At 45.2% G+C, this 25,934-nt stretch overlaps 1 protein-coding gene across 1 annotated transcript in view; it reads left to right on the top strand.

Annotated features, from left to right (window-relative positions):
• The window catches only part of STK10 (serine/threonine kinase 10), a 73,099-nt gene that overhangs the window by 801 nt on the left and 46,364 nt on the right, over nt 1–25,934 (top strand). Inside the window, exon 2 of the mRNA XM_077823738.1 lies at nt 17,614–17,778. Coding sequence (XP_077679864.1) covers nt 17,614–17,778 — 165 coding nt within the window. The remainder of the gene's footprint in view (nt 1–17,613; nt 17,779–25,934) is intronic.

Below are 25,934 nucleotides of genomic sequence, written 5' to 3'. Positions count from 1 at the left end.
CTGCGGCTGTGGCATGGCAGCGTGGGGAAAGGTTACAGCCGGAGCGGTGCAGGGCAGCCCGGAGGACTAGGGGGAAGCAGCGAAGAGGATGGGTGGGGAGGGGGCTCAGGCCATGGCCAGGGGGCTCCATTTCCCCGCCTCGGTCTTCGGAGTCTCCACATAAAGCTGTGGCCCTCGGGCAGGGCTAAGACGCTCCGGAACTATGATGACAAGGCCCCCTTGGCTGTGTTTACAGTTCATTCTCCAGGGTCCTTTGACTGGCATTTTACAGCCACTAGCCATTGAGTGCAGGCCTGAGGTCTGTGTGTGCAGTGTGGGGAAGCTGTGGGGAGACACCACACACCCTTTGGAGGCTGCCGGGGGGGAGGGCAGGTTCTGTATTTGCACAGAACCTGGAGCGGAGGAACTTTTTGACCGAGAATCTACATAAGTAGAAATAACAATATGTCAATTGTGCCGATTTATTTTTGAGTGTTATATCTACCATTTCCTCCTTCTGTCCTTCCCAAACCCTCTCCTGGTCCAGCATGTGTCAGCTGAGATAAAGCTGTGTCCTAGCAGATGTCGCAGGTGGTGACCAGGGCACCTCCAGAGGCTGTCCCAGAGCTCAGCAACACACGGCAAATCACCTTCTTCACTTTCCTTTTCTGTCAAATCTTAGCAGCATTGCGGGCTGAAAGATCTTTGTGCCCTGTTGTCTAGGGCTTGTTCACAGTTTGTCTCCTGACTTGTTAAACAAATCTAGAGCTGTCTTCAGCATTGCAGGAAAAATCCTTTCGGGAGCCTGAGTCAGCTTTGCAGATCCCACTAGCTACTGTGACTAGAAACTGATGAGAAGCTAGGTACTTTGCATGAGGGGGTGGGAGAGAAGAAAGCATCCCTGTGGTAGGTGCAAGGAGAGGTGAGATGCTGTTTTCTGAGTGATGCTTTAATAGCTCTGCTGGGTGTTCTTTGCCCAGCCTCTAGGTAATACGAATGAAGAGATCTTACTTAGAAGTCAGCACTCAGAAGGCGGCATGCAAGTTTTGTATGCTTCCAGTGATAAAAATATTCATATCACTGTGGTTCTTGAAACGGTGAGAATCTCTTGGAATTTGCAAAGGAGACATACCCGTTGACAGCAGGGACAGATGCAGTGCTATGAGTGCTTAACCTGTATGTTACCGGACCATGTTTTCAAAGGCCAGATACTCTGTTGTACTTTCTATTGCATGTCAAACAGCAGGCTTGTGCGATGCTGACTACCAGACAAACAAGCCTGCACAGTGGGGATGGACACTTCAGACAGTTAGAAACTTGTCGCTAATGGTGAAGAGGGTTGATGTTCCAGCCGTATTACAAGACCTGGCTTCAAAGGGTGTTTGGAGTCGGAAAAGATGAATTTAGGGGTCTTATTGAATCTACTCATAAGCATCAGTTTACATTGCAAAGTTGCCAAAGAATTTGATGGATAAGTAAATATTGCTGAAGAACGGGTCAAAACTCACATATGTGAAGGAAGCAGGTGGGCTGCAGATCAGGACTGAGGTGCGTTGCCAGAGCCCCTGGGAATGATTACTTGTCTGTCTCATGTTGCTAGAAAACCCTCATTTTCTTAAGCATTAATGATCTAATAGTGCACAACTTTTGCTGAAAGTGGCACCATCTTAACAATTACTCTTCTCAGAAATCTTTACCCTGCTGTTACCAATAGCACCTGAGGTTAGAAAGTAGAATATTTTTCTCTGGCTTCATCCTGCTTTGTGTATTGGAAGGCACTTTGTCGATATTCGCTTTAACTCTTTCCCTTGTATAATCAGTTGCCCCGTTTGTGTGAGTCTTTCAGACAAAGACAGGGGAAAGAATGCCTTCAAAAGAGTGAAAATATGATTGTGGGGAGAATAACAACAAATTGGAACAGGGTCTCTAAGAAGCTGAAAAGTGGCAGGGGAGGACAAGGGGTGAGAAGCAGTTTCCCTCTAACTGTCAGTTGTTGTAATCTCTGGTGTTATAAGTAACTATAGTGTGGGTACTGCATTGTCAGCTGGAAATGTGACCTTTCAAACACACTTTGCTATTGGCCTGATCCAAAATCCACTGACATCGGTGGGAGCCTTTCTGTCTTTTGGATCAGGCCCTGTAAAAGCAGGCCTGTAGCTACAGGAAGCCTTCATTAGCTGTGAATGCTATTCAGTTTTTATTAAGGGGTCTTTGCAGCCTCCAATACCTCTAGATTTGGAGACCGATAAATACAAAGGATAACTGTAGGATTTTAAAACCACCGCCCTTTTCCAAAGGAAGTGATTACTAGAGAAAGAAGTTTGATGGTGATCATGGATTATTCACGTTCTTCACTATGGCTGCACTAAGACAAGTCTTATACAACATACAGCCATAGCTCCATTGACTTTTAGTTTTCTGGAGTGGAGCTAGTTGCTTCAACTTCAGGCAGCTGAGCTGGCTCCTCTGTATACTAATCTCGGGCTTGTGTACACTATGTTCGCAATTGATTAAATCAGTAGTGGTGTGTAAGAAGTAAAGGAGACTCTGAGCCCTGGTCCAGCAATTCCATCTTGCAAATACTATTAGTGTGTTGTGCTTACAGTGGCACGAATATCAAAGGGGCTAGTTACGGGTGCATGTACAAGCTGACAGGTACATGTCAAAAGACTTCTTCCGTTAGAACTTGCTGTATTTAATCATGGGATTGTTTTGCTGTGTTTATGCCTTTTATAAAATGCTATCGCTGTGTTCCAGTATGCACACAGGAGAACACCTACTCCCCTGATAACACTTGCCTGTGGCAGGGTGTGGACAGGATGGCCCCTTCAATAGTGTGATCTGTCCTGCTGCTTGCAGTTGCAATGCCAGTTTTGCAGCAAACCGAATGCATTAATCTGAATTCCTGATCAAAGGGCTTTCAGTAAAAGGTTCTATATAGATATTATTCTGCCCCACCTAGCCCCAGAGACCATCTGACTGCAACTTCAGGAACACAAAGTAGTGTCTCCTTTATAAAGAAATTGTTTTATGCTTCCTCTTTTTCTTCTTCTCCACCTCAATTTAAAAAAAAATCTATTCTAATTACTCAGTCTGTGATGGCAGTAAGGTGCGTAATATTATGTACCCTGGAGAATATAACTACTGTTTAAAACTTGGTGTGGGGAAAGAGAATGAAAATAAAACAGCATATTTACTATGCACCATATAGCTGCAGGTTGTGCCTGGATCCCATGGTGATAGATACATTAGAAGTGCTTGGACTGTTTCCTCTCCTACCTGCCTCAACGCTCACTAATTAAAACTGCAACTCTCTGACTTTTTGGGGTAGATTTTGGTAACTCGGGCCTGATTCCGCCAAAATATCTCCATGCCGTTTTACCGACTTGCATGTTAAGTTTCTAAGTTGCTGGTCATTCTAAAAAACCCCATTAGTTTTCCAACTGTATCATAAAACATTCACAAAATATTTGCATGTTTTGTAAGGTCACATTTTGGCCTGTTAGTTTTGGCCTTGTCTCTTCGAACAGCAAGGGGGTTATTTTCCGTTTAAAATGGGGGAGGGGAAGAAGCTGCTTCTTTCTTAGTAAATGGGTATCCGCATCCTAGTGGCCCTACAATAACAACCACTATGGATGACATCCTGGCCCCATTAAGATCAAAGGGAAAACTCACATTGACTTCAGTGTGGCCAGGATCCCCACATAGGGCAACTGAAGACTTGGATTAAAACATGGATACAATATTCAAAAACATCTAAGTGATTTAGGCACCTATTGACTTTCAGTGGGTTTTAAACTCTTAAGTGCCTAAGTCACTTTTTGAAAACTTTACCCAAGGTCTTTTATCCCTCATGCTAAGTTTCAGCAAACATTTCTCTTAAGAAAGTGATGTAGCATTGATGCTGGCATGCTTAAGGTATTGGAGAGTTTAAAGGGTGAGATGCATACGGTGTTAAACTAGTAAAGGCCCCTTGCTTAACTAACTGGATCATTCACACTCTAGTTTGTCTGGCCTGACACTAGGTCTCAGACTTCATTCCCATTTCCCAGCTTTGCTTAGTTCTCAGTTAAGACAACCCCCAGGTCCCTTGCCTCTGAAGCGATGCCTGAGCATTGTATCCCAGTGCTCTCTCAGCGATGTGGGGTCACGGTGGGGCAGTCTGCCATTTGTGAGGAGAATATTGAGGGAACTGCTTCTGCTTGGAAGTGAAGTCTAAGTCAGTCCAATTTCTTATGTTTCAATTGACTTAATTACAGAAAAACAGCTCCCAAAGCAGCCACCTCACAAAGTATAAAGGCCATAAAACATCTCTTGTCAGCTGCAATAGCATTCTATTGCTTTTGTGTTCACTTCCTCAATAGCTACCTATTGTGATCTCATGCAAAAGTATTTAGTTAACCTAACTTGAGACACTTTTGCCTGGCATTCCTGTATCTTGGAAACAGTGACTGAAACTGCACACACAGGAGGTCCTGGAGGACCTGCTGGGCGAAGTGTGTGTGTGCTGGAACTTCTAAAGTGTTTGCATTGTTGTCGGTATTGAGTTTTGTGTAACATTTGCAAGCAGGTTCAAGCATGCCACCCATCTCCATCACCAAAGTCCTTCAAGAGGATCTATGCTGTAGAGCAGAAGCAATTCACAAGCTCAGCACACCAGCAATGATTGTTGGGTTTCTAACTGCGGAGGTAGGGAAGCGAAGAGCAAATTTTTTTCCTACAAGGGCCCGATTGATCTGACACATTTCTGGCATGTCGCAGAAAGGCTGAACAAAACGTGCCCCAAAATACTGTAGGCTTGGCTGCCTAAGCTTCATTCTCTGGCACTGACTCACACCAGCTATTCAACCCGCTGCTCAGCTGTGAGCTTCCTCTGCACCCAGCTCAATGTAGAAAGTTGCTAGGAAACTTCCAACAAGTGGTCGCATGTTTTTTTTTTTTTTTTTCTTTAGCGTTTAAGGCTTTTTGACAAAGCCAGGGCTGTGGGTTGGACTGAAGCAGGCAGGCTTCCTCCCCGGGGAGGAAGAGGTTAATAGTGAGCAATGCACAGTGTTACAAAGCTCTTGGGTCTATGCTGGCTGAGTATCTCCAGGAGACTGCGGGGGGGGGGGTGCGGGGGTTCTTCTTAAATCTTCTCTATCCCTTGCGGGGGCGGGGGGATTCTTCTTTAGTGGATCCTTGTCTCTTAAATCTTCTCTATCCCTTCCCCCTGCTTCAAAGCAATGAGGGCCCCCCCCGGGAAGGAGCAGATGCATTATCAGATAAATCCATTTGCTAGTCACGCTGCCCCATACCCACAAATATGACCTGAGCAGAAGGCTCATGAGCAGATGCTGCAGGGCAGCACTTTAAAAGGATCAACAAAGAAAAAGGCAGCTGCTTGGCCTTGCCACTTCTGATGCACTCAGGGCCATGGTACATAGGCACAAACTGGTGCATGAGAAGCAATACTGAGCTAGTCCTTAAAGGCCTGTAATTGCCACCCGTCTTTGTCTGATGTGCCATTCCTTTAGTCCTTTTAATCTCTCCTCCACTCTCCAGGAGAAATGATGCTGGGTTCTCCTTCAGCCCTCAGTGAGGAAGCACTTGTGTATCAGGGTCTTGTATCATGCTTCGATCACATTTTTTGCTTGTCCTTGTGATGTTTTGGAGCTGGGAGATCCACAGCTATTGGCTGATCTCTCTGACTCTCTCGTCATGCATCTGATGAAGTCGATATTCACCCACAAAAGCTTATGCTCCAATATGTCTGTAAGGTGCCACAGGACTCTTTGCCGCTCTCTGACTGTGTGACTTCTCATTGCACCTACTCTGCAAAGCTGGGGGATGTGTGTTCTGCTTCTCATTAACATTTCACAATTTGTTTTCCAAACCACTTCTCTTCCCCTAATCCTTCCATAAGGTTTCCATGGTTGCCGGAGTAACTGATCTTGGTGCAACTCATTAAGAGTTGGACCGTGGTTTTTCTAATCCTGGCTGAAATTACATTAATGGGACAGAACCCAATATGTTGCACCATATTTACCAGAAGGCTCTAAATCACACACAGTGGGCTGAAAGCTTTTGCTTATGCATTTTATGTGGGAGTTGTGCCTCAGCTAGTGCTTACCACCTAGGACTGTTGGGCCACGGACTTGGGCTTCTTTGTCTCAGAAGAGCTGTGTGATGTTATCTTGCCTGCCTCAGTTTCTTCATTCTGCAGATGACACCCTGGCCTGTCAGTCTGTGAGGACTGATAAACTGTGGTTAAACAGTGCTATTGAAAAGTGAGGTATCACTAACTCTTCTCTTCTCTCCCTCCCCACACCTTCCCTGAGGAAAACACTTTTCCTTCCATACTGCTAAGGATCAGAGTTTTTTACACACACGTCTCTTCCTGAAAGGCCATGTAGCAAGATAGACCCTAGAAACAGGCTACCCTCCCTCACTCATAGCCTGGTAACTGGAGCAGTCATTGCACATGATTTATGGTGCACTCCATTTCTCTCCCAGTGAATCTAGTGCCAAATGAAGCACTGAAGGATTTGACATAAGTAAACAAGGATGGGGATAGCAGGGAAGGAAACATGCCAAGGAGACTGAGGAAAGAATTGATCAGACAGAGCCTTAAATTGAAACGTGTTGTTAAGCTCCCGGCTTAATGCTTGTTCAAAGAGAGGCAGAGTTATACAGGTCAGTGGTGGTCACCATAACTTAATACAGCGGTCTAAGAATAAGAGAGAGGGCTTTATGTTGGTGAGCTTTGCGGCACAAATAAGAACACGTGAACAGAAATGAAAGCACTTGTGTGTGTGCTCGGGCAGCAATGGCTGCTGGGTAGAGTAAGGTTTCCTCTTTCTGGTTTGGGGTAAAATTTTACCAGGTCTAGCCTGCTGATGGTTTAGGGTGGCGCTTTTGAAGGTAGAGAGGATTATAAGAGGTGAGGTGATGAAGAGAGTTAATGAGCCTATCTACGTAGGCCTCATTTCCAGTAGGCTCAAAATAGTAGGGAGTGTTGAACCTCCACGCTGACTTGCATTTGAAGAGGAGTAGGAAGGAAATACAAATCAGGCCTGCTCTGCCAGTGTTTCTTGTTGTCCCAAGGCGGGTTCTTACCCAGTGCTATTAATCTTCCTCCTTTCATGTGCAGAGGGAATGACTGGGCATTTGCACCTTAATGCTTATGATCTTTTGTATAAAATTCCTCATAAAGCAACCCTTGAATCCCTTTTTACAGGAAAGTACTTCCCCCTCCTCTTCCTGTGGGTGGAACAGCTCCCTTAGGAGGATTTATTGGTCAACTCTTGTACTAGAGATCTGAACCCCCAGTGATTCAGCTGAACGTAGGGTAAGAACCTAACACACACACGCTGTCTGGCTCACTCAGTACTGCCAGCATGTTGCTTTGGTAGAGGTAGCGAGGTTAGAATGAGGGTGATGTGTTGGGTGAAAACCTCAGACTGTTGAGGTCAATTGGAGTTTTCTCACTGATTGGGATAGGGCCGGATTTTCACTCCTTTTGTACAAATGGATTCATAGTCACCTGGCACAGTGGTTGTGCCCACCACTCCATTTTCCTGCTTGCACAGAACGGACAAAGGACATGAATGACCAACGTCATAGCATGCAAAGAGTTGGGTAATGTCAGTCAAGGTCTCATTTTACTACCAGGTGTTAACAAGTGTTAGTTCCAACACCCAGTGGAGCGGGTGGGGATTCCTCTTAAAAAGCAACAACTAAAGGATATTGGTGTATATCTCTTCTCCCCTGCCAATAGTAAGCGAGTTTTTGTTGTGGAGTTCACTGTTTCACTCACAGATCAGTCTCTCTGCCCTTCCAGCGTGAGTTTAGGCTTACCTGTACCATGGTGCCTCCCAGCAGAGTGCTGGGAATCCCACGAGACTCTTGTTGCATCCTTAGTGCTTCATTCTGCAGCACTGACCTTTTTAATATCTCTGTCTCTGCTGTTTGTCATAGCGCTCTGCTGGGTGGTCCCAAACACTGAGTTCAGAGGGTATAAAAATACATCATTTATTGTGACAAACCTAAGTGACTCTACGGGGCTTGTCAGCTAGGAAACTAATTTCAGCTCTCATTGATTATCTGACTGTTATATGAACATTAACTCTAGCGTCTCTATAATGCGTTAATTTATTGATGCAGACAGCTCAGGCTAAGTTCATTTGAAAGCAATTAACCATGGTGTTGTCCCTGAGAAATATCTGAACGAGCAATTAGTAGATCTACACAATGTGACCATGCTGCATGCAAAGTCTTGTTATTGAGATTATCAACCTTGAAATGCAGCGCTTGATGAGAGAGGATAAACATACATTCTGTTTGTTTTAAACAAAGTAACTGGACTTTCCTGTTCAAAGAGATTTGAAGCGTCGAACTCCTCTCAACACAGAGAAAGGCCTTTTTTTTGGGGAGGAGTGGGAGGGAAGAAGTGATAGAAAATGCAAACTGCACCCTGAAAATGGAGTAATGTTATTCCAGTACAACATTAGAAAGATCAGCCTTTGCTTTGGGAGGAGTAAGTGGGTAATTTGGAAGTGCTGACAAGCAAATGGAGGAAGAATGTGCTATAGTACTGATAAAGCTTTGTTTTAAAAAAACATGCTTTCAGTAGTGATCTCTCCTTTTATAATGAAAAAGAGTAAGTTCACTTGGAGCCTTATCCTTACATCACCTCCATACCCATGACTCCCTTCTCTTTCAATGGACAGCAAGACCTGGCCTCTGGTAGAATGTGCATTCTAATGCACTTCTAATAGTTCTTGGATGGATTTGTCAGCCTCTGAATTTTGCAATAGCTCATGAGATGATGATCTCTTTGGCCTTTCACTTAGACTAGGTTTTGTGCAATCCAGTATTTCCACTTCTGCATTCTACAGGGTTGTTTTTCTGGAATCCAGACCAACCCTTTTGCCTTGTCTGGTGGGGAGGCCATATGTAGAAAGAAGATTGGACATTTCTTATACGTAGTCCTTGGTAGAGATCCTTTCTTCTACAGTATTCAGTCTTTATTCCTTATGTCCATAACACGAGCAATAACTTTTTTTGCCTCTGCCTCTTGCGTGTAATCCTAGAAATATGTTCTCTTGCTCTGGATATTCCCAGTGTGTTCAGCTGTAACATGGCTGGCAGCCACCTCGCTCTCTACAACTACAACTAAATCCTCTTCTTGCCTTGTAACCTTAGATTCTGATCCTTTGCTTGGTTCTGTAGATGTGCTTCAGTGGTTGACTTTTAGTTGATACGTTTCCCAGTGGTAAGTGCATGCTCCTATCTTCCTTCTGTATTTACTCTTTTCAAAAGCTGTCAGTCTCAGCTGCTTAGTGACTTAATCTCCAGAAAGGTGGGTGCTGGTCATAAAAGCATTGAGGATTTCAAATACCAGGGCTATAATTCCATCCATCGCTCGTCAGTACAATCTGGGCACCCCAGTGGCAGCTCTCTACTTTTTTCAGTGTTAAGCAGCAGTCCAGGGATAAATTTACCTTGGTGTGAAAATGGCCATGAGTGTGGGCTTAAAGGCGCAACGTGATGCACTTTGGAGTAAGCTGCTGTGGTTCATAATCAGATTGGTATCAGGCAGTTTATATTCTTGGCATCTGGGCACTGAAGTTCCTGAAGGTCTCTTACGTTGGTGAACTTCTGTGGAAAAACTGACTGCCTCTGAAATGCTGCTAGCTCTTTAAACGCTGAACAGCTGAGAGTATTTTACTCGAGGGCAGAAATGCTTTCCAGTTCCCTACTTCTTCATGCACCAGCACTTTTTCTGGCTGGATAGCTGGCTGATGTTCCTTCTCTGGAGCCCCTATAGCTGGGGAGATGTGTGCTGAAGACAGTGGATTGGTGGCTAAACTATGCTTTCTTTTAGAGTGGTGAACCCCAAATTGCTTTGCTGTTTAACAAGTCTGCATTATAAATTGGAGCAGTAGGTCCCCATAGTCCAAAATGCTTTCCTCATCAATCCTAATGCATGGCTCAAGCAATAAATGCATATACGGTGCTTTACCAACATTGATCCATTCTGGTGCTTTCTCAGTGCCCTCCACCCCTAAAAAACAACGCCCTTATGATACATTTTACAGAGAGGGAAACCGAGGCAGGCTGCAGGGGAGCCAGATTACATGTAACACAAGGCAGTAGAGAAGTTACATTTAATGACTCTTTTCTTATAGCTGGCAGTTTGTAGAGAGTGATTATAGCTTCAGTTACTCAGCCCGGAGATGTGTGTTCTCATTGCTATTAGGAATATTGTCCTGGCTCCAAGGTCAGAAACTTAGATGGACACAGATTCCTTGTTTATAATTGTTTGGTTTTCAGTCTACCTTCACATGATTTCTCTTCTTCTCCTCCCCCCCCGCCCCCCCCGTATCTATGGGGCAGATTCTGATCTATTAATGTGGAAATTGATATCAGAAGTTGGCTTGAGACTTCAAATTACCACTGGTCTGTCTTGTAAATCTGAACTGTAGTTGTATGGACAGCAGTGCAAGCATGTGACGCACTTAGAGTGAAAACCAATCTGTGTGGAAGTATGTCCATGTTGTATTCTGTCATGCCTAGCAAAACTCCAGCAAGCAGAGTTCAGGGAAATGGCCAGCCATAAGTTATAGAAATGCTGCATACCAGAACACAGCCCAAGTCTGATGGTATGGTCTGCGGGTATCTGGTGTCCTGAAAGCTGCTTTCTAGGTTGGCTGGGTGGGTCGATGATCCGTGATACAGCTGTCAGACTGTGGAGATGTAGCCGTGTCATTCAGTGCAGTGTAGGTGAAGTTGGCAGGTAATAGTAGCTCTAACTTCAAGCATACAAGGGGATGGTATAAGTGCAAAATATTCTTATGAACGTGACTGGAAACAATTGGCTTGAATTCCAAACCTCTTAGTGGGATTGTAAATGTGACTTATGTATAGTGTAATTCTGGGATGTATGCTATAGCCATTTTTCTAAAGCTCATGTAGTAGGAGGACCTAGGGCCAAATTCAGATCTGGAGTGAGCACGTGGAACTCCGTAGAAGAGAACTCACCTGACTGTAGCAGATTTGGATTTGGCCTCTCCAGTGCAGTCACTTGGGGAAGGCAGCGTAGTTCAGTGCATAGGGGTTAGACTCCCAGTCCAGAAACCAGAATTCAGTTCCCCGCTCTGCTACTGACCTGCATGTTCTTGGGTAAATCACTTTGCCTGTGTGCCTCATTCCCCGCCCCGGAAAGCGGCAGGAATTAGTGTCCTTATGTGAAGCACTTTGAGACCCTCTGGTGTAAGTGCTGCTTATTTATAACAATGGGCCCGCAGGGCAGCGCTGGTTTCGACATACAGATTCCCTTTCTTGAGTCACTGGTTCGCTGGGTTTGAAATGGGAGCAGCAGGTGCTCTGACTATTGGCTCAAAGTTATCTGCTCTTACGCAGGCTTCCTCTGAAATGTGACTTCGGAGCTTCCTCTCGCAGTGTTCAGTAAATCTGCCTTCCCTGCCCCAGATGGCCTGCAGGCATGGAGGAGAGAGGGCTCTGCTCTTTCTGTCTCTGCTGCTCAGCCTCGTCTTCCCTGAACCGATACCAGTAGTCTCCCCATTAATGGAAGTAGGAGAAGAGATGAGGAAGCTGAGATGGTCAAAAATGTAACTGCTGCAGTGCTGCCTAAAGTACAAGGCCTGGTTGGAAAGCTAGCAGTCCCTGTGCTGTTAACCCGATTGGGGACATCCTTAAAGTCTCATTGGGTATGTCTACACTGCACTTAAAAAACCTGCAGCTCAAGGGGTGCAGTCTAAAGGGCTGTTCTATTGTGTCTCTTTAATAGGGCTGTGCACTTTGAGTTGTAGGCCGTTGGGTGCTAGTCTGTTAGTGCTGACTGGTTTTGGCTAGATACAAGCCAGGGAAGACATCCCTGCCCTGAGGAGTTTCCAGCCCACACAAGTACTTCATGAAGTATTCAATCTAAATGGATACATAAGCATATATTTTCCTAAACATCCTGTTTTCTGAATAAGAATTGCTCATACCCAAAGGGAGACTGTAACAGAGGGGTTGCTCTGTGGTTACTCAGCCTGTTAGTCATAGTAACACCCCTCACTGGCATAGAGACTGTTCCTCTGGGGGTTTTGAGCTGCTTTGCAATCCCTAATTTCATGAGGCCTTGCAGTCTTTTTACTGTTGGGAAAACTGAGGCAGAGAGGGAAGTGGCTTGCCCAGACTTCACACACAGTTAGTGGTCAAGCTGGGAGCAGACCTCCTGCTCAAATCTGCCAAAGCTCCAACTCTTCAGTGTTGTGAAGCTTCTAAGCAACCTTTAACATGGTTGAAGTCTCTCTAGCAGGGGTGTCCTGTAGGTCTCTGCTAGCAAGTTCCTGGTAGTGCCTTGGCCAGTCTTGTAAGTTGGGCTATTGTGTCCTTGCTCTGAGGTTTTTCCCCTTGGGTCAGAACACGGGTGCTCTGAGCACTGTCTCTCTTTCTGCCGGTGGGTGTGTCACCATGCCTAATTTGACCAGCAGGGCTGTGGAATCTGCCGTAGAAGCCATTCCTTGGGGAGCAGAATTGTGCTTCAGAGTTGAAGCTTTTGGGAAGATCCCTGCAGCTTCTGCTGCGTGGTTCTGCATTTTCAGTGCAACGTTCTGCCTCATCATTCGTAATTTTCAATATAAAATTACGCTAGTACAATGGCTCATGTTCCTGGCTATGGTAGTAAATATCATATTTACGTCAATAATATCCCTATTAAAAAAATTGGGATTTCCCCAGAATTCCTATCCGCTGCATCAGAGCAAAGGCCCCTTGCTGTGGAATACAGACCAGGGGATGGGGGACGCAGGAGGGCTTGACAACTAAGCACCTAGGAGAGGGCAGGGGTTCCTTCCCCCCGGCTGTTCTGTGCACTGCATATGGCACCTCAGTGCAAATCTGAAATTAGAGGGGCTGCTGTGCGACAAATGCACCTTCTAAACGCCTGCCAAAAGGAGGCTTTATCTGGTGGCCCTCTTAAAAAGTGGCCGGAAGGGAGGGCCTTTCCATCTGGGGCTTCTGGCTCCCTGCACAAGCGAAACTCTGTTCGCTGAACTAATTGCAGAAGTCAGCAGTGCCGCTGAGGGATGGCAACTGTACTGCAGATACATCTCCCTGGAGTAGTCTGTGGAAAAACACCCCCGCCCTTGTAGACAGGCTTCCCCTCACACCTGCTGAATGCTCACCTTCTACTCTCTGATATTTATATTGTAAATGGGCTGCTGCACATTAAAATGAATGTTTGAATTGCATGATGCTCTGAATGCTTACTGGTGGGGCTTTCTGGCGCTTCTAAAGTGATTAATACAGTCCTCTAAATGCACTCTGGCTTCCATCTTGGAGTGGGGAGAGAAGAGGATTTGGGTTCATGATGGTGGGAAGCCCTAGAAAGCAAATGCATAGAGTGTGTGTGGGGGTGGGGGGTGGACAGGACCCAGTGTTTTGATGTGAGGCTTGTAACCTATGAGAGCATGCATGCACTAGAGAGGGTTATTCAGCATAGACTCATGGAAATGTAGGGCTGGAAGGGGCCTTGCCCCCAGCATGGAGGAGAGGCAATGGTATTAGAGATGCAGCTGGACTCTCTTGCCTTGGATCTGAACTAAAAGGACCCCAGAAAGTTTGGGGATTTTGGTTCAGGCTCATCGTTAAAATAGTTCGGATGTGATGCACAGTGATCAATGTCCCCTCTTGCCAGGGAGAACCCATCTAGAATTCAAGGACGGTAGCTATAAACAATGCCACTGCTGAGGACAGCTGAATGCAAGGCCTCTGGGTGCTTCTCAAGTGCATGGGGCACTGGAGGATGTTGAGTTTGACTGGCCTTGATCAGAGGGGAAGTGCATGCGTAGTGTTGTAACCACAAAGGGAAGCCACACCTTTTCTCACAGCACATACTTCCTCTCCGAGATCTCCACCAGCCTCTAACGCACACAGAGGCTCTATGGGGGTATTTATTCTTGCTCTGTACAGTCATTATTGTCCATTCTTTTGAAATAACTCGATTTGGAAGGCAGCACTTTCCTGTTTTTCCCACTGGTCCACTTACCCGCCCATTGCTTTCAGTGTCCTGGTGGTAATTCATTCTTTAAAACTTAAGAGGAAAAAATTAGAAGCACCCGTGTAAAACTAGCTTGACCTTGGAGCAATTACACAAGTCCTAATGGAAATGGGGTCACCACCCACTTCATCCTTTTAGGGTGTACTTGGGTCAGCAAGTGCTGGATTCTTCTAAAACCACTAGAATGCAAATATGTCCAGCTTGGAGAGAGAAGACTTTACTTTCTTCTACGGTAAACTCTCTCCATGCTTCATGCAGTTTCCCCCCTTCCCCCCCATTCTTTTATCCTCTGCCAGGCCATTTACTCAATATATGGTTGTATCCTCTAAACTGAGTAAGACTGATTCAGCTGGACCTCCTTTGTTTATGTCGGGAACTAATCCTTTTCTAAGCTCTCTGCATAGGCCTTCCAAACAGATACATAAAAAGAGAAAGCAACAAGGTAGATCATAATTGGAGCCTGCCAGCCTTTCCCCCTCAAACAATAACGCACAGAAATGTGACTTTCCCCCTCTCTCAGGTCATGGCTGAATGCATCATGCTAAACTCTTGTATGAAAGCAGTTGCCTGCCTGCCTAGAATACTCTGCGCCAGGTTCCCCTGCTTGTTCAGATGGAGGGGTAAACATACAGTGTACATGGGACACTTAAAAATAGAGTGGACAGAGCACTAGAAAATACATCATAGGGAGGACTCTTGCCTTGACAGGGAAATAGACTTGGTGACTTGAGAGGGATTTCTGCTACCCCTCAAACAGTTGATTTTCTGAAATTGTGAAAACAGTCTTTGTGCAGGGTGTGGCTTCCTGAGTCAGATAGTCGAGGGCTAGTCCCTTCCCCCTTGGGTGAAGAATGCTAGCAGTCCTGTGCCTTATAGGGAAGCTTTTTTCTGTGGGCTCTCACCTTTGCTTTGGTCTGCTCTGAATGTACTGCTAGCCAAGTGAAATTGAAAAGGAGTACTTGTGGCACCTTAGAGACTAACCAATTTATTTGAGCATAAGCTTTCTCTTAAATTATTTCTGGGGCCTTGGGAAGGGGAAAGTAATAAGAAAAATAATGCCGCAAGCATTCCTGGCTGATGCTCAATGTTCAAGCAGCCTGCTGCTGGCATGGCGTGGCTGCAAACAGCGGAACCACCCTGTCAATAACCTCCTTACAGAGCAGCAGTGTGTATGGGGCTTCAGTTACTAAAATACATCCGCTGCTCAGGCCCCTCCCTCATTATAAGTAACAGCCTGGATTTGTCAAAAACAAATCGTGTCAAAGCAACCTGATAGCCTTCTTTGACAGGGTAACAAGCCTTATGGATAGTAGGGAAGCGGTAGATGTGGTATATCTTGACTTAGGAAGGTTTTTGATACTGTCTCGCATGACTTTCTCATAAACTAGGGAAATACAACTCTAGATGGAGCTACTATAAGGTGGGTGCGTAACTGGTTGGAAAATCGTTCCCAGAGAGTAATCCTCAGGGGTTCACAGTCATGTTGGAAGGGCATAATGAGTGGGTTCCTGCAGGGATTGGTTCTGGGTCTGGTTCTGTTCAATATCTTCATCAATGATTAAGATAAAGACAGAGAGAGTACACTCAAGTTTGAGGATGATACCAAGCTGCGAGGGGTTGCAAGTGCTCTGGAGGATAGGATTAAAATTCAAAATGATCTGGACAAATTGGAGAAATGGTCTGAAGTAATAGGATGATATTCAGTAAGGACAAATGCAAAGTACTCCACTTAAGAAGGAACAATCAGTTGTACACATACAAAATGGGAAATGACTGCCTAGGAAGGAGTGCTGCGGAAAGGGATCTGGGGGTCATAGTGGATCACAAGCTAAATATGAGTCAACAGTGTAAGACTGTTGCAAAAAAAGCAAACATCATTCTGGCACGTATTAGCAGGAGTATTGTAAGCAAGACATGAGAAGTAATTCATCCGCTCTACTCTGTGCTGATTAGGCCTCAAATGGAGTATTGTGTCCGGTTCTGGGCGCCACATTTCAGGAAAAATGTGGACAAATTGGAGGAAGTCCAGAGAAGAGCAACAAAAATGATAAAAGGTCTAGAAAACATGATTTGTGAGGGAAGATTGAAAAAATTAGGTTTGTTTAGTCTGGAGAAGAGAAGATTGAGAGGGGACATGATCATAGTTTTCAAGTACATAAAAGGTTGTTACAGGGAGGAGGGAGAAAAACTGTTTTTCTTAACCTCTGAGGATAGGACAAGAAGCAATGGGCTTAAATTGCAGCAAGGGCAGTTTAGGTTGGACATTAGGAAAAACTTCCTAACTTTCAGACTGGTTAAGCACTGGAATAAATTGCCTAGGGAGGTTGTGGAATCTCCATCATTGGGGATTTTTAAGAGCAGGTTGGACAAACACCTGTCAGGGATGGTCTTGATAATACATTGGGGGCAGGGTAGTTCAGATCACAGATGCTGGTGTGATGGAGGCTGATGCTTTGTGTGAAAAGAGAAGACCATACTGCCTATTTGCATATGTTGGCATTTCCCCTCACTGGTAGCGTACGGTATAATGGATGCAAGTGTAGATTAGAGCTTGTTTCTCTCGACTGAGAGTGACAATAATTTGAGTGACAAGGTGAGGGAGGTAATATATTTTATTGGACCAACTTCTGTTGGTGAGAGACAAGCTTGCAATCTGCATGTCATTTCTGGCTGCTTCAGTTACATTGCATGCTGATCTGTTTTAAGAAGCAGGGAGGGAAGGAGAACAAGGGGAGGAACACTTCAGCTGATGTGGTGCAGCTTGAGATAAACAAAGCTGTTGCTAGTATGTCTGGCCCTTATCAAGCCCTCTGGAGGATGTGGGCAAGGGAGTATATCTCATATCTTCCCTAACGTGATCTAAGGCTTCCAGAAGTGTCATGGCAACAAAGATCAATAAAACATAAGGTGCTGGCTTGTCAAGGAAAGTTAGATTTAACTTCTGCTGCTGCTTTGCCCTGTTCTCTTCCCCCTCCCGCCCCCCCCCCCCAAAAAAAAAAAAAAAAACAGCTGCCTGCAGGTCCCATCTCCATTAGGTACCGCTACATTGGCAAATGCTAAGCATGTATGCTAAGCAGTGCGGAAATTCCAAGGCTGGAGCTGGTTCAGAGCTGTACAGCAGCAGGCCCTGCTTTGTAATTGTTTATGGTCTGAGCGTTTTCAGAGATGCTGAGGACTGCAGTTCCTGCCAAAACCAAGGGGATTTTTGAATCCCGTAGGACTTCTGAAAATCAGGCCATTACCTCCTATGCTATGGGACTGTCTTAGCTTCCCACTCCTTCACAGTAACATTGATGGGGGCTGTCTCTCGACTTCTTGAAAAGCATCTTCCCTCCTGCAGTGAAGTGGCAGAGACCAAGAAACTGGAGAAAGGTAAGAGGGATTTTTGTCCCCTTACATCAGTAATCCTATCCACTGTGTCTGTGTAGCAAAGCTGCATCTGCAGATTCTCCCCACTTTTATAGCAGGCAATTCCTAAAGGAGTTGAGGGTGAGAATTGGGAGAATGGAGACTGGGTTAACACCAAAGCCTCAATATTGTTTTTTCCTTAGGTCCATGTACTTACTGTGGGTTTTACATTACAGGCCAAGAATAAGGAATCAGGGGCATTAGCTGCTGCAAAAGTCATCGAGACTAAGAATGACGAGGAACTGGAGGATTATATGGTGGAGATTGAAATCCTGGCGACCTGTGATCATCCATACATTGTCAAGCTCCTGGGAGCATTTTACCATGACAGCAAACTGTGGGTAAGAGGCTATTACTGCATGCCATCCCCTCTTCTGTACATTCTTCATTCTCTCATTGCTGTGCTGGGAAGCCAAAACACATTGGCTCATGGCAAAGCAACCTCCGTAGAGCCGCTGACGTTCTGAAAGTCTCTGGGAGTTGCGAGCAAGGCACAAAATGTGCACTAGACACCCTTCTCATAGTCACCGTGTCTCCCTCATTTCTTCTTCTCATTGGACGAGCTGCTTAGAAATAGCCCAGACAAGCTCTCGAGACTCTCTCCTTAGGAAAAACACCACAGTGGTTGGATGTTCTGTCCAGTCACAGGTGCTCATGTAGGGCAAGAGCCTCATTTTCCTGTTTGGAGATTACAGAAAAGTTTAAAAGCCCACTTTCTCTCTTCCCCCTCCTCCCCCTCCCAATTCTCCACCCAGCCCCTCTTATTATGGAACCTGATTTAAGAGGAATCTGGACAGGTTTTTAACGGCATGAGTCGCTATTACAGTGTAGGCTTCTGTGGCACTAGGAACCAATGCTAAGAACTTAGCTCTGGGAAATGTGAAAGCCCTCACCTGGAATGGGCCTCCTTGCATGTACGCTTAAAACTTCTGGGCATTCTGTTGCTGTAACATAAAATGCAATCAAACTGGTTACTTCAGTGGCCAGTTACCATAAAACTGGAAGAACAGCTCCATAATGGTACACTTCCTCCCCCCCAACCCCGTTCCTTCTCTGTCAACAGACACTACTTAAAAAGAAAAAGAGTACTTGTGGAACTTTAGAGACTAACAAATTTATTAGAGCATAAGCTTTCGTGAGCTACAGCTCACTAACACAGCTGCTACTCTGAAACCAGACACTTCTTAGTAATCGTTCCCCTTGTGTTAGAGGAAAACCCTCTGATATTCAGCGTGCAGCTGCAGGGAGGGTAGAAGGGGTTGTGGGGCTAGAGAAGATTTCCCCCCTTTCCTTCCTGGATTCAGACTGTGGTGTACATGTCAGTGAGGATGGGGCTCCAGAAATTGGGGTGTATGTAGATCTTTCACCAATGTATTCTGTTCCCTCTCTGTTCATATCTGCCAGTACGGCTGCCCCTTCTTGCAACTACATCTGGGTGGCCCTAGAAGCCTCCAAGGCTATAATGTCAAACCATAAGCATACAAGATGCTGTGTTCCAGAGCAATCTTAATGCCCTTCCCCTCAAGCATCTTCACAACCTCCCAGCAGATTCCTGAAGACTCTATCTTTATTCATAGGTTATAGGCCAGAAGGGACCACTGTGATCTAGCCTGACCTGCGTAGCACAAGCCATGCGACTTCCCTGAATTAATTCCTGTTTGAACTAGAGCATGGCTTTGAGAAAAACATCCAATCTTGATTTAAAAATTGCCCATCACAGAGAATCCACCACAACCCTTGGAAAGTTGTCCCAATGATTAATTACCCTCGCTGTTTAACTAGTGGCTTCTGAAATCTGAATGTAGCACTCTGCTAGCTGCTAAGGTCACTGGCATCTGCGAGATGAAACGCCAAAGCCAGGGTCTCTTGCTTCACGTTAGGCTGCGTGCTAGGATGCAGCCCACACCGAAGCCTGTCAGGCCAGCATGTATCAGTGTCCTTTCTGAGAAGCACACTAACGCTCTCCCCCGTCTCCCGTGGCTTGCCATAAATGCAGGTTAAATGAGCAGCATCTGAGCTCTTAAATGTGAGTCTGAAACCCTCCTTTCCAAGAGCGCTGCAACTCTGAAGGGAAGGCGGCTTGCACGTTGTCTTGAGAACTAGCTTCAGGTGGCAACTGATCTCCATTTTAAGAGTCACTTTAGGTTCAAGCATCAAATAAATCTCTAACGTTCCACCAAAGTGAAAGGCAAAAGTCCTCCTGAGGAGGGAATCCACTGACATTGTGAATTTGCCAGAAATCAAAAAGTCAAACTGACAAGCTCAGGATTAGAGATCAGACTTGTCTTACTCTACACCTTCCCTACTCCATTTCTACCTCCTTCAGCTTCCCCTCACTTCAACTAGTCTTCCTGATTTATTTGTTGGCCTCTGTTTTCTAAAACATCAGCTTGTTCTTTTGACCTCCTCTCTCTGTAGGAAGCTTTCCTTCCTTCCTGTAGGAAATTCTGCATTTTCCCCTTTGCTCTGCTTTTCTCTGCAAAAAACTCTGTAACGTTTCATTGCCTGCTAAAATTAAACAGTCCTTTAGAAACTAATAAAACAAGATACCTCTGTATCAAAACCTCCCATGAGGGGAAATCTTATTATACCTCAGTTCCTTGTTAGGTGGCCAGCGTCCTATTTTTGGTTATTTGCAAGTGGTATTTGTCTTTCATCATTTATGCTGTTCATTTGAATACTCCTGAGTTTCACTGGGCTTGGTGGACGTAAAGAGGCCAGACAGTTCCACTTCTAGTTACATCTGCACTGCAGCTAGGAGGTGTAATTCCCAGCTTGGCTAGACATGTGCCAACTCTGATGAAGCTAGTGCACCAAAAATAGCAGTGTGGCCACTGCTCAGGCTAGTTGCCGGAGTACAAACCCACCCAAGAGCCTAGCCTCACTCAACAACATTTCCAAGATTTTCTTGCAACAAATACAAGGCTGCAGCTTTCGGGTTGCAGACTTTGCAGGGGAATGTTTGCATCCAGATAGGGGTGGTTTTGGGTTTTTTTTGTTATTTTAAGAACGTAAATGTCTGTTAAATAGAATGGTGTGTAAATGTTTTCTTCTGGAGGTGTTCAGAAGTCGGAGAAGCAGAACCGATAAAATGTTTGGCTCAGGCGGTCAGTGCGGGAGCAAAGTGCTATTGGAACACTCCAGCAGAAGGAAATGGGAGTGCTGTGCCGTATCGGCAGCGAGGTGGGGTTCCCCAGGGTTCTGAGAGTCGCATGCCCAAGTGTAGAGGCGCGGTAGGGCATTGCCTGGCTGGTGCGGAGGACGTGACTTACTCAGCCTCCCTGTCAGTGGCACGTTCCGCTCCCAACATCTTATTGCTGTGTAATGCTGACGGACCCTGGTCGTTGGTGGCTGGGATCGAACCGGGGACGTCTGGAGCTTCGTGCACGAGCCTCTACCGCATGAGCTAAAGGCCAACGGGCTCTTCGCTAAGGCTGTAGAGCGGACCCGTTTTGTGTGTGTGTGTCTGTCTCTTCTAGAGTGTCTGTCTCTCTCTAGAAGGTGCGTAGGTTATAGCTGCAGCCTGCGTGACACAGACACTGAAGTCTCAATGGACTGAAGTCCATGTTCCAGTGCTGGCCCCAGCTTTGAGCAGCTAACTGAGCGGATAGAGCAAGTGCTCCTGAATTAATAAAGAAAAGACGTGAAGAAACCTGGGATTCAGCAGCATCTGCTTTCAGTGTTGCTGGGAGCCCCTGTCACGGCCCTTGCCGTTCCCAGGTTTTGGTAGGCCACTAAGGGCAGTGTTTGTGGAGCTAACTTCTGCACGGTGGAAGGTGTATAAAATGCTCCCGACCCTGGTTCATTTAAAATAACTATTCACCCTCATTTTGGTCCCTGGCAACCCCTGAGCTATACAAAGTTGAGTGAAAAGAAACCCCTGCGTTCTCGAGTGGGAGCGTGAAAGCCTGCTGCAGGCCACAGGTGAAAGCAGTGCTGAGTTTGGAAACCACAGTGAGCTTTATGGGATGGAGCTGGCCTCATTACAGCATTCTGTATGAGGGATTTTAAGTTATAATACATCACCGTGATGCTGTGCTCCATGCACTGTGCCAGTAGTTACTGACTCACCCCACTTTCTTCTGCTCTGGGCAATGGCTAAGCAAGCTTGTGTTACTTATAAACCGCCCCAAGAAGCTCCCATAATTGCAGTGTTGCCACCTCCCATGACTTTTATCGCGAGGCTGGTGATGTTTGGTGTGCGTTTCTTAAAGCCCAGCTGCTGGAACTGGGGCTCTAAACCAAGGTGGAGACCCTCGTGCAAATAAAAGCAAGTTTATAGCCCTTGTGGTTGGGGAGAAAAGCTTGCAAACGTGACCTGAGTGCAGCCTATGGGCTCAGGAACCTGAAGACAATCCCCCCACCTGCCCGCAATATCTATTGTTAAAAATAAACTCACAACTCTTTGGGGCCCAGGCCTCATAATTTTTGAATGCTTGGCATCGGCACTACTGACATTTCTCTTCTTGGGGAGAGACTAAGCAGCTGTTGGATGCTCTGTCTTCCTCGTTGCTTATTGACTTCTAGACACTGCATGCCTTAGGAGCTGTAGACATGCTTAGAGCAGATAAGGAATGGCCCTGGGCCAGAGGAGCTTACAGTCTCCTACTTTCAAATGTCTCCACCTGTTTAAGTGTGTGTTCTCTTTTGGGAAGGCAGGAGGGGGGGAATAAAAAATCCTTTTGGGGGGGAGTGGAACTTCTCTTGGACTGATGTTTTCTCCACCAGCCTTTATTCGGAGCACCTGACTTTTGACCTGCGGAGAGGGAGTCTGGCTTACAGCTTGACAGTCTGTTTTAACAGGAACAAATATATCCCTTTGGCATCCTGAAAAGAAAAGTTCTGTGAACTTAATACAGAATTAGAACCTCTCTGTGTGAAATCCTGGGCTATCTGAAGTAAGTGGGAGTTTTTCCATTGATTTTTTTCAGTAAAACCAGGCTTGAACCCTATAGGTTTCTTGGACCATTCTATAGGATGGATAGAGGATCGTTCATATCTCCCAGCTATAGAATTTTCCAGGTGGGTTGAAAAACCTAAGTTAAATCAATAGGTTTTTAGGGTAATTTGTATAAAACCCTATTGCTTTAACCCCTATTAATGTCTACAAAGCTCTTCCATAAGGTGTGACGTTCTAATTGAAGTAAGTTGTGGGTGGGATACTTTTACTGCTTTGCTATAAACTGTGGGTTACTAAAGGAAACCCCCATTATCATGTAAATAGGCTTTTTCCTGAGAGCAATTTAATAATTTTATTAATATGTTAAAACTGGTACAGAGTTTAAGCATAGAAGTTTCTGGTTATCAGGGAATAAGGTACAGATTATCAAGGGGTGCGAAGTTCGGTTTAGTATTGGGTGGTGTAAGGAATACATAATATGCAATATCCCCGATTGGGGATAAAAGGTTAACGGGTCAAAGTACAGACATTGGGATATGAGGGTATGTTGTTCATATAATGGCTATGTTCAGGTGTGGAGTACAATGAATGGATACGATGATGAGGATGGATTTATCCTCATTTGGTGAGATTTAATGTTCAGTGAGTTTATGGTTCCAGTTCATTATGGTCCAATGGAAAAAGTCTCTCTGTCCCTTTCTCATAGTTGATGCACGATGTCGTTGTGGCTCACACCTGGTACTGTCGGTGGCCGGTGATGTGTTCGATGTAGATGTCCCTGGACCATCGGATGGTGTCTGAGACCATGAGGCGCCGCATGAGCCATGCGTAGCGTTGACCGATTCCACAGGTCCGCAGCACCCGCTCGTTGCAGGGGTCCCAGGCGCCCTAAAACCTCACGCCTCGGCCTGGTAACTTACCTTTGCCAGAGCACATCTGTAGGCCATCAGAGTTTATTTAGCTAATGGTTTGGCTGAGTGACTCAGTTTATGGAATTGGCCCAGTTTGCTTGCTCTGTATGTGTAAGTACCTAACTGAAGTAGCTTGAGAACAGATTCTGTTACCTTGCAGGTATTTCACTTCCACCACGAAAACCTTTTGAATTTGCCGTGGGCAGATAAATGTCTGTTTTGATCATTGTGCATATTGCATGGACGTTGTGTGGGCTTCCTGAATTCCAGTTGTATGTAATTATCCATATGGCACCATCACAGTTTCCCTGTCCTCTTGCCCATGGGAATAGGTCGTGTTCATGTCTTTGCATTCCAGATCTGATGGGGGGGGGCAGGGGAGGGAAAGAACACTGGGCTACACTCTGTTGTAGCCATCCAAGGGGGCAGTGAGGTTGGGGATGGACAGTGTGGACAAAAATAAGACTAATGTAACTAGAGAGGAGAACTGAAGTCCTGGATAAGAAGTTAACCTTTTCACACTAGCATGTCCTGTTGCATCCATTTCTAGTGATGGCCTTTGCTTTGGGAACACCCAGCTTCTAAGATCCTTATCAAAAGCAAATGGCACCAAGATGGTGCGTTCCGCAGGTTTCTGTTCCCTTTCCCTGTACCAGTTCATGCCAAGCATTCTTGAAAATCCTGCATCATAATAAAAAGTTCTTTACCTGCTGCCCCAGGATACTGAGTCCTGTGAGGCGCTGGGTGGCTTTTAACTTCTTTTAATTAGAAATAAAATGTGTGTGGTGTTTGTTTGTTTTTTAAAGCGGACACTGAAGTATCAGATTTGCTATGTTAAGTCCAGCTGTCCCAACTTTAAATACCAGGGAAATATTCTCCCTTATACAGTAAGCTTGGGTCATAGAAAGGTGTATTCATCAGATAACATGTGTGCAAGATACTTTCCCAGGATTTCAGAGTAGCAGTCGTGTTAGTCTGTATTCGCAAAAAGAACAGGAGTACTTGTGGCACCTTAGAGACTAACCAATTTATTTGAGCATAAGGTTTTGTGGGCTACAGCTCACTTCATCGGATGCATCCTTTCCTTTCCTTTTCCCAGGATGTTTTCCCCCAGAGTCCTTTCCCCTGGAGATGAATACTGTTACGTTTTAATGTTTAACATCTCACTTAGCAGGAGCATTGCAGGTCTAAATCGGCGCTTTATGCACTGTTTTGTGCTCTTGTAGTAAATGTTTCTCCTCCCTGAAAGTGCTTTGAACAGTTATACTGTGATTGGCACTGAATAAACCTAAGTACAGCACAGCTCCTACCCTTGTTAGGTCTCTCATCAACCAATGATTATATCTGTGTCACTAAAATTCACCCCAAACTTGGTCTAACCGGAGAACCTCTGCACAAGCACAGCAGAGGATTCACTGGCTGCTCTGTTTATTTCTAAATATTTACCCATGCCCTAGAACTCAGATGTGACTGCTACATGATCCAGCTAATCTCTGCCTGGCTGTTGTGCGTTAGCACATCCTCGGCTTGTGGGGGAATGCTTGTTTGGACTCTGTTTCAGAGTAACAGCCGTGTTGGTCTGTATTTGCAAAAAGCAAAGGAGTACTTGTGGCACCTTAGAGACTAACCAATTTATTTGAGCATAAGCTTTCGTGAGCTACAGCATCCGATGAAGTGAGCTGTAGCTCACGAAAGCTTATGCTCAAATAAATTGGTTAGTCTCTAAGGTGCCACAAGTACTCCTTTTCTTTTTGGACTCTGACATCCAAGTAGCTCCCTCTGAGGACTGGAAGAGAGTAGCACAAACTGGCTCCTGCAGGTTGCTTAAACGAGTGATTGGCTTTTTGCTCAGTGTGAAATTCCCAAGACCTGGGGGCTTATCCTCAGCTGGTGTTGAAATCAGTAGAGCCATGACAATTTATACTATTTTGCTACCACAGGCTCACTGTTCCACTGAGTCTTCCAATCCCCTCTTCTAATGCTTGTTACCACACCTGGTGTATGACCAGAAAGTCGTACATTCCAAGGTACTGACAAACTTAAAGTTACAGGTGCAGCAGGAATATTTATCTTTGAGGTGGGGTGATTCTGCCTTATCTAGGTCATCTAGTGAATGTCAGTTTTTATTGTACCGGAGAGATGTGTGTTTTTTTGTTTGTTTGTTTTATCATTTTCCTGTGTGAGTTCATAAAAACACCCTATGACCTGTTTTCACAAAGCGATCCCTCTATATCTGACCTGTCAGTCCTCAAAGGAAACCTGCACAACACTTTCAGAAGACTAGCCTGGGAACTTAATTTCATTACCCATAAATTTGAGGGAGCTATAGATAGGATTTACCTCCATCCCATCTCACCATGTTACCCCCTGCCTGCACCATCACTGATTTTATTAAATGAAATGCTAAGGACATAAATTTTGCACATAAATTAATATTAATGAAGGTGCTTCCAGGTGGGCGTATTACAGTGATTCAAAACCAAACTGAGAGCCCATCCTGTGATGAGTGATAAATTGCAGCGTTCCTCTCTGGACTCAACTTGAAGGTTTCTTTTTTCTTTTTCTTTTTTAAAAGTGCTTTTACAAAGCCTTGAAAGCCATGGAAATATTTCCATTGACTTAAAAACTATTCCATAAAAACAATTAAGAAATACAAATAAACATTTTCCCTGCTGTGTTTCCAACC

This window comes from Eretmochelys imbricata, chromosome 8 (genome assembly GCF_965152235.1).
Source record: "Eretmochelys imbricata isolate rEreImb1 chromosome 8, rEreImb1.hap1, whole genome shotgun sequence".
Lineage (NCBI taxonomy): Eukaryota > Metazoa > Chordata > Testudines > Cheloniidae > Eretmochelys > Eretmochelys imbricata.
Note: the sequence above shows the minus strand (reverse complement) of the source record. Positions and strands in the feature narration are given on the sequence as shown.